This window comes from Xiphophorus couchianus, chromosome 19 (genome assembly GCF_001444195.1).
Source record: "Xiphophorus couchianus chromosome 19, X_couchianus-1.0, whole genome shotgun sequence".
NCBI classification, from domain to species: domain Eukaryota; kingdom Metazoa; phylum Chordata; class Actinopteri; order Cyprinodontiformes; family Poeciliidae; genus Xiphophorus; species Xiphophorus couchianus.
In genome coordinates this window covers 2832946-2841858 of record NC_040246.1, presented here as the reverse complement: position 1 = coordinate 2841858, position 8913 = coordinate 2832946, and the positions used below count along the sequence as shown (strand labels likewise).

The 8913-nt window shown below is 46.4% G+C and overlaps 1 protein-coding gene across 3 annotated transcripts; it reads right to left on the bottom strand.

Annotated features, from left to right (window-relative positions):
- Nucleotides 1–481: 481 nt before the first annotated feature.
- ccdc177 (coiled-coil domain containing 177) lies at nt 482–8702 on the bottom strand. 3 transcript variants are annotated; one of them, XM_028001301.1, is made up of 4 exons: nt 8292–8702; nt 8117–8190; nt 4257–7613; nt 482–1021 (listed from the first exon to the last, which is right to left on the bottom strand). In XM_028001301.1, the coding sequence occupies exon 3, from the start codon at nt 7599–7601 to the stop codon at nt 5073–5075; it is 2529 nt and encodes an 842-aa protein (XP_027857102.1). In that variant the 5' UTR covers nt 7602–7613; nt 8117–8190; nt 8292–8702; the 3' UTR covers nt 482–1021; nt 4257–5072. The 3 variants fall into 3 exon arrangements, with proteins under 3 accessions (XP_027857102.1, XP_027857104.1, XP_027857101.1); XM_028001303.1 differs by lacking the exon at nt 8117–8190 and adding an exon at nt 3732–4165 and having other exon boundaries at nt 8292–8701; XM_028001300.1 differs by lacking the exon at nt 8117–8190 and having other exon boundaries at nt 8292–8701.
- Nucleotides 8703–8913: the final 211 nt, after the last annotated feature.

The following is an 8913-nucleotide window of genomic DNA, read 5'->3' as shown; positions in this document are numbered from 1 at the left end:
GACTGTAACCCGTAGAGTTGGGAGGTTCAGATTTTTGTCTTGGACTCGTTGAGGTTCAAGAAGCTCACCCCCATCAATTTACAATAATTCACTTGCGCAGCCAAACAGTCGCCGCAGTGCGCCACGACTGTCCGACAAGCAGGCCCTTTCAGAGAAAGAACGTTTTAAAACTGGAGTTGCTAACTTCCTAGACAACAGATTTACAGCAAAACTTTACCCAAGAACACAAAGCTAATTTTTTGAAGAGCTTCAGTTCTCCGGTTGGAATAGTTTTCCTCAAATTTAAGTTGCTTAAACAATTTGTTGCTCACATAAAGGCTGACTTTGTGTGGTATGGAAAGATGAAATCAGTTAAATTGTGTATCAAACAATAAAAGTACATTTTTCCCTCTCATACCTGATGCTTTTTTGTCGCATTGAGTACACGTTTCTCTTCAGGTCACAGTTTCACTACTTCACTACAACAGTCTCAGCACGCCAACAGGGCTTGAAACATTTTATTGCAAAAATCACATGATATCACAGAGAAATGAAGTGGACAGGACAGATAACTTAATTCCTCCTTGAAGATCTGTTCATTTGTCCGGCTTTGTTTGCGTGTACGAGAACAGCGTCCGCTGTCGCCCTGAACCGTTTCGTTATTGCTACATCTCAAACCTTTTCTGATACAACAGTAGTTTAAAGAGAGAGAAAAGAAAAAAAAAACAAAACATTAAATAACCAGAAAATCTGGGGGAAAAGCCAACATTTAAGATAAGAAGGTTAGAAGGACCAAAAAAAACGAACAGATTGATCAGCACGCCTTGGTATGAATAAAGCTGTTTTTGAACCGCGTACATTTGATCCGTTGATGCAGAAACGAATTCTCTCAGCAGCCTGTTGACGATGACGATGGGAATTGCGGATGAAAAAAACTGAGTGTGAACAGCTTTCCTATAGGTACATTTCACAGAGGAGAAGTGCTTGTTGTGCAGAAAGCTCAGGCTTGGTTCAGTCATCTGCTCTTAATCACCTCTGGGACCTGCAGCGAATAGAAACGATGAGGGATGAAATCAGTCAAAGTCATTTCATTTTTAATATAGCACACATGTTCAAAGACCATATATGTTAGAATAAAATAAGCATATCAATGTAGAAAAACAGTAAGATCAAATAAAATCAAAATACAAACACGCTTGGCCTTGGTCAGGACTTTCCTGAGTTGGTAGAGCTGTTGCATTTTCTAACGAGAATTTCTAAATTTGTCTGATAGACATAAACTGTAGGGTTGGGAGGTTCAGAAATTAACATCTTTGAAGTTGAAGTTTCTTTAGTTCAGTCATGTAGCCAAACAAGCACCGCGGTGCGCCAAAACCGCTTTATTGGGAAGTAGAGGTGAGTGTCGTCTGCGTAGCGGCTTACTTTAACAAAACCGACCACTCTGCGTCTTTCAATATGGGGCAGGTTTTTAGTATTGTGTGTGTTCAGATGTGTGTCATTTATTAATTTGCTTATTGGTACGTTCCACCTGCATCACAACACAGTCCAAATATACGGATAAAGCCTCAGCAACATGTTGGTCACTGAAGATCTCAAATCTTGTCTTTATTGGCCTCATTGCTTGAGCGCACGTAAGTGTACCTCACATTCAGTCTGCTGACCATCTATGATTATAGAAACAACCAAAACCTATCATTAATATTCACACGTCCAAGTCGGGAAAAGGATATTTAACAGACGACAAGAGAAAAGTTTGGCTGGATCTTTTAATTACTTAACGGCGACTTGCTGGATGTTTTGATTCATCTCAAAGGCCAAAACAAAAACAAAAGGAGAAACATGCATAAAAGTCCTTCATGTCAATTTAGCCAAAACAAATTTACTTCAGCTTCCATTTGTAAACAAATGAAGAAAGAATTTTCAAATGAAGGATTTGTCAACAGACGAGTTACAGTCCTGCGGTTTCTTTAAAGTCTGACTTGCTGTTGTTAATTTTTCTTCTGAACAGATTTAAATTCTTTTGTTTGTTTTGCATTTCTTCTTATCTGTCAAGCAAAAGAAACATAAGACAATAAAAAGGAACAAATAAGCAGTCTGTTTCACAAAAGTCAATTAGAAATGAACAATCGTACGATTATATCCACTTGTGCACCAAAGTATAAATCCTTGGGCTTCTTTTGAATTTCTGTTGGTGATGCTTTCACGTCCCAGAGGGAATAGGAGTTTTCAGTTTTGTTGCCTTTAATGAACATTGGGGGACAAAATCACTGTTGTCTACCTTATTGGCACATCACTGTATTGTCATTTTCACTTTTTCAGGTGACCTTTGACCCACATGTTTTTAATTTACGTTACAGTGTCACTTTAATCAACATGATTTCAGAGGTACTGACTTCAATCAACGACATGAAGCTTCAGTTTCTAACATATCACCACCTAAGTCTTTTTTTTTTTGGTTTGTTTTGCAAAACGTCATTTTGGAAAAATCTCAACTTCTTTGTTTCTAAAAGATGAAAAAAAAGGGACATTATTTTAGAAAGGCGTTGACATTAAATCAGATTCAGAGCAGATTTCAGGACCACCGATAGTTTCTCCAACCGTTATTCTGTTCTTGTAAAATGCAGTTGCGGCATTTTAAGAGAAACCTTGTGGTTTTTTTTTTCCTTTCTTATTTCTTTTTGTTATACAAAAAGCATCCACAGAGGAAATCTGCTGCCTCATCCCGCTCTCCCCTCCACCATGATTATCTGCTTGGAGCCCTGCTCAGTCAGCCATAATCCTGCTGGCGTAATGCTGTGTTTCCAATTCCCTCAGGCTTTACGTCTCGGCCGAAAGCAGGTATAAAACACGTGACTGTCTGAAACGCTCTGCTTTCTGGCTGCTTTGCAAAAAGCTTCCACGCCCAAGACCTTTTCCCACACTTTTACAACCGCAAACGGCGATGGTTTTAGCGGGATTTCAATGTGATGGACCAACAGAAGAACTGTGCAGGATTGTGGCATGGAAGCAAAATTCCACACGGTCAAGAAAAGCAGGTGATGGTGACTCTGTCGACTAGAAAAAAAACAAACTCGAACTCGGCAAATCGGGGCTTCGTGAATAAACGTTTTAAGACGATGAGCAGAAAGCTACAAGCCACGTAGCGACGGAGCAAACATGCGGATGATCATGCTGGGATGGGGACAAGAAACTAATTGAAGGGAATTTTAATTCCAAAATTTCATGGAGTGATGCTGAAAAGAAAAATCCCACAAGAAGTCTTTTAGAGGCTGGAGACAACATATCAAATGCGACAGGCTCAGCACATCCACACAAATGATGAAAGCTGTGACGCTGCGTGCACGACGCTGAAAATAAAATAAAATAACATGAAATGAAACAGGAGCACAGTTTACGACAATTTACTGTAAAATATTAGAGTAAATTGCCTTTTGCAGTGTTTTGCAAACGTATTTAGTGTTGTTTTTCTATATGTAGTCAAAAGCTGATATTGCACATAACCCTAAACAAAGCATTCCCAGAAGGAAGCATGGTGGTGGCTGCATCATGCTGTGGGGATGCTTTTCTTTTTTTCTTTTTTTTTGGGACCGATGATGGTAGTTGACCCTAAAAACAAACCCAGAGGTGAAATGAAATGGTCAAAATTTTAAGTCTTAATCATATTATGTGTTGGAATGGCCTACTCAAAGTTCTTACCTAAATCTAATTGACCTCGAGTTATTTTTTGTAAAGACTGTTAAAGATGCCTTTACCCAAAGTTCTGCAAATTGTGAATGTGGGGGCCAGGCGGGCCTTTCTCACTGCAACCCAAACTCCTCAGACCCTCGTTCAACTTCACTGCTTTGACTTCCTCTGTTTTGGTTTGTCACATCAGATTCCAGTTGTGGCTGCACTGCGACAAAAAGAGAAGAGAAAAGGAAAATCCAGGGGCTGTTTTGAACCTCATGTAAATGAGGTTTGATTGATTCAATGTTTTTGCGAGGCACTGTAACAGCGAGAAGACTCTGTTCAACACCAAAATCATGCCTGGGAAGAAAAGAAACTTCCAGAACGAACTCCCGGTGAACCATCCTCATTACCCAGCCGCTTTCTGCAACTCCAGGTAGATTTGCATTGCCACGGCAACAGCTTCATCTCACGTGTGTCGTTTCAGTTTTTCCATTTAATTTTTTTTCCTTTGTCACAGCTGGAAAATCGTAGGAGTGGTGCATTATTAAAACTATTGCCGCAGCAGGAGGCAACGAAACAGATAGACGGGGAGGTTTGAAAACACCTACCTGTCGACTGGGAGACGGTCGCCATGACGCTCTGTTGGAAGCAGGAGGATGGCACGGGGAGTCGAGGGAAGGTCTTCTCTCGGAGAGCTTTAGTGCTGACTGCACTTTAACACCAACGGGAAATAAAACAAAGAGTTCCTGAAGGGAATTTGAAGGAGGAAAGCTTGTGGTGCGATATCTACCGTCAGCGCCAAAAGGACGGACAAGCTTCCGTTCTCGGGCTCGACTTTCAAACTGTCTGCGTTTGTACAAAAAAAAAGAGGGGAGGGGCTGTTGTTGATCGCGCGGGCCGGGAACCATTTGTGTTTAGCCTTTTCCTCTGGCTTGCTATCCCACTAACAGGAGTGTTCCCTTGAAAGCCCCCGCAGCTGTCGTGAAGTTGTGCTTCCAGATAAACAATGACTCTTTCAGTCCAGCACAGCTTCCAGTCCAGTGGCTGAAATAAGACGCAGCTAAGAGCAAAAAGACGGAGAGAGAGAGAGAGAGAGAGAGAGACAGAGCGGTTTGTGTTGCCACAAAAAGAAAATTGTTCTGTCCACTCTAAACATGAAGCTGGCTCCATCTGACTAAAGGGCTTCACTGTTGAGAAATAACTACTGATATGGTTTACTTCTCTAATACGGCAATAATACAAATCTGGATTTGTTCACTTTCACTTTCATGGGAAAAGTGGTCAAAAGCATAATAAAACTGCTGATGGGTAATGATATGTAATGTAAAAATATCACTTGTGTTGTTTGGAAGAAGGGCAACATGTGGAGTGACAAAGGTCAAGAGCCGATGATGTGACCGGCGGTTTGCGCCGAAGCCGTGGGTTTACTTTTCATCGAGACTCGCTTTGAGCTGCGCTTCCAGGGCCATCTTGTCAAAAGTGCGCGTGTTGGTCTCCTCCCGCACTTTGTCCCGCACGTGAAAGGACGCCCGGGCCACGGAGCGGGCGCTCTCCAGCACTGCCTTCTTCTCCCTGAAGATCTGCTCGCTTTTCTCCAGCTTCCTCTCGATGGACTGCAGGAGCTCCAGGCGCCTCTGCTTCTCCTCCTCCTCCACCCGTTGCCTGTTGAGCTTCTGGAGTCTCTCCTTCTCCTGCCGACTCTGGACGGCCCGCTTGGCTTTCTCCTTGGCCTTCTCCTCGGCCAACATGGCGGCCTGCTGGGCTCGCTTGGCGGCCTCCTTCACGCGGGCCTCCAGGACCTGCTGCTGCTGCTTCTCGCGTTTCTCCGCTGCCTTGCGAGCCTTCTGGATCTGTTTCTCCTCACGCTTGGCCTTCTCCTTCAGTTCCTGCCCCCGGCGTTCGACTATCTGCTCGTAGTTCTCGAGGGAGCGGTTGAGCTTCTCCTCTGCCGCCCTCTTGGCTTCATCCCTCTCTTCCTGTTCTCTACGGGCGATTTCTTGTATGAGGGCGGCGTGACGCCTCCTCTCTGCTTTATTCAGACCTCGCCTCTCCTCATGGGCCTGGTGCTCCCGCTCCTGTCTCTTCAGCTCAGCTATAGTAAGCTTCTCCTCCAGGAGAAGTCTCTCTTGCTCCAGCACTGCAGCCCTCTCCTCTTCCAGGGCCTTCAGGTTCTGTTCCTGTAGAGCTTTCTTGTGCTTCTCTTCTCTCGCCGCCTGCTGCAGCCTCAGCAGACGGCTGCGCTCCTGCTGCTCTGCCAGCTCCTTCCAGCGCTCCTCGTGCTCCTCGGCCTGCCGTAGTTTAGCAGCGGCTGAGTCGCGCTCCTGCCGGCAGATCTTCTGCTGACGTATCGACACCTGGGTCTGCCACACTCGCTGGCACTGGAGCACCGCCCGCTGCTTCTCCCTGTCCTCTTGCTCCCGCCGCAGCTCCTCCATCCGGCGCTCGCTGTCCCACTGAAGGTGAGCGACGTAGCGGGTCTGGCTCATGATGTCTTCCTCCTGATATCTGGCGAGCATCAGAGCTGCGATCTTGCGGTCGCGCTCGGACACGGCCTTGAGTCCTCGACGCTTCACCTCCTTCACAATGCGCTCCACCTTCTGTGTTGTCTGAGGGGAGTGGCTGAGGTCTCCGAGGCTGAGGCTGCGGCCCATCAGGGAGTTGAAGGTGGCCATTGTGCGAGCTCGAGGACTTGACATTTTGGCCCAGTGATCTCGTGCACCGTCCCAGCTGTAAGCAGATGACGCCCCGGACTCTGATGAGGTGCATGTAGTCGTGGTGGTTGTGGAGGTTGAGCAGCAGACGGGATCCATCCTCCTCTGTAAAGACTCCAGGGAATGGCTTTTCCCTCGGGCCTTGGACTGGAATCCAAGATGTCCGTTGTGCTGAGAGAACAGCCCTCTCGTTATGCCGTTCAGAGGCGGGTTGGAGTTCTGAACGGCAGGCTTCGACACTGATGATGTTAACGTCGAGTTGGCTCTGGGAAAGGAGGGGGGTTTTGGTGTTGATCTGGGAAAAGTGTTGGAAGATTTACCACCGGCAGATTTCTTGAGCACCGGTGGGGGATCGGATGAAACTGGATGTGTGGTTTTCGTATGTTCGGATGATGAGGACACTGAAGCTTTGACTGATCCTTGAAATAGACCCTTAGAAGGTGGAAGGGATGTTTTGGGCCCAGACTTTGCAGGTGGGGTAGTTCTGGGTTGCATGGATTTTGGGGAGGTACTAAGAGTAGAGGTGGAGGCTTTCGATAGGATAGTTGCACCCGATGCTGCAGGTTTAGAGGGAACTCCCACATTGGGAACTGAGCTGGAGGAAACTGTGTCAGATTTAGGAGGCACACCGATCCCAGATGTGACTTTATCCACAGAGGATGAAGACGTGCTGCTGTTGACAGCTGCCTGCAGAATCCGTCTTTTCTCTTCCCTAATGATCCTCTCCCTCTCTTCCCTGCACTGCCTGAGTTTGCCATGTCTGTCCTTCTCATAGACTTCGAAGAGACCTGTGGCGACACGCATGGACCGGCCTGGAGCCTCCCGGACAAAGTCGGCCAGCGGGCGAGGCAGCAGCTCCACGGGTTTGACCCCGCACCGAGCGCATGCCTCCAGAGAGCGGGGGCTCGTCAACACATAACGACTGCCCTCCGCCTGGGGTGAATCAAAGTTGTACAGGTCCAAGTGAAGTTTCGGTGGCAACTCTGCGTCAGTCTGAGTCTGTGGTTGCTGAGGTGCTGCCCCCTGTGTGCTGACCTGCGGCCCCACAGGAGACGCAGTGTGGCAGGGGCTGGGCTCCGAGCTGCCAGTGGGTGGCGTCTCGAAACCGGCATCACCTTCCTCCTCAGTTGTCGTGTCATCGGACGGTTCTGGTAGTCGAGAGTCTTCAGCGGCCACAGTTGGTGTGTCAAGTTGTGGCCCTTTGCACTTATTCTGCTCCTCAACATCTGAGGGGTCGACCATAGTGGGCTCACACTGCAGGTAAAGAGGGCAGGGATCAGCGCAAGACAGGGAGGATGTATAATACACACACACACACACACACACCCACTAACACACACACCCACGCACGCACGCACACACACACACACAAATGGATGTTAAAACCTAAATCACAAAATTCAGCTCAGATCAGCGATAGTGTCTGTGGGGGAAGGGTCAAGGCAAGCTTTCAGGGATGCATGCATGCATGCATGAGCACATGTTCATACACTCAGTGATTTTTCACCAGATGAGACATTTTCCCTCCGGGGGAAGTGAAATAACGCACAGAAAAACATCACAGCCCTTTAACAGAAGGGCTATTTTTGGCAGAGTTACTAGGCTGAGAGAATTTGATTACTCATAGCCATGTTTTTTTCTTCTTCACACAATCGACCTACATGTACCTACACACATTGAAGCCAAGGGAAAATATGGTAAAGAAATGAGCCGAGTATTGTAAACGAGTGTGGGCCAAATTGATTATAGGCGCGCACCTGCTAACAGTGAAGGCCTGGACTTTTCCACATCAGGGAGAAACAACAACTGAATGACAGTCTGAAGTCGTAAACTGCTATAAATGGAACAGACACGTCGGCTAATCTAATGTGAATACGCGGATATTTGGGGGATTGAATGCAATTCTGTACGACGTAGTTGATCTCTACTGACCTGCCAGAGTGCCAAATGTTTTCTAAACCAGTGCTTCTTTCCCCTTTAATCCTCGCAGGCTCCCTTGCTCCCTGCATAATAGCAGGCTTTCAGGAAAAACGGCTCCGGCCGCCGATCCAAAGATGGAGCATCACCTCGCCGCAGCCTCCAGCGACACGATGGAGACAGATGGAGCGCTTCGCCTCGCAGCCCGTCAGCCTCTTTCTGCGGCGGAGCTCCAATCGACACAGAACGACCCCCGAACGTGATTTTTTAAATTTATATATTATTTATATATTGTCTTACTGCGTCTCTCATCAACGGCAGATGTATTCTCTCCCTCTGATCCTCCCTAAGTGAAGCGCATCGCGTAAACATCCGCCGTCTCCACCTGCTTCCCAGCAGCTCGCCTCGTCTCAGCATCCTAAACTCCGCCTTGTTGAGGCAAAGAGACAAGAGGTTTGTTCACCCAGCTTACCGCTTTAAGATTAAAATGTTGTGACTAATAATAATAATAATGATAATAATAATAATAATAATAATAATAATAATAATAATAATAATAATAATAACAACAACAACAGAGGAAAAAATTAGGGGAGATGTAGTAGGAGTAATAAATAAATAAATAAATGAAAGTGTC

Excerpts from the sequence above, each read along its gene's own strand:
- ccdc177 (XM_028001301.1), bottom strand. The coding sequence starts at position 7,601 with ATGGTCGACCCCTCAGATGTTGAGGAGCAGAATAAGTGCAAAGGGCCA.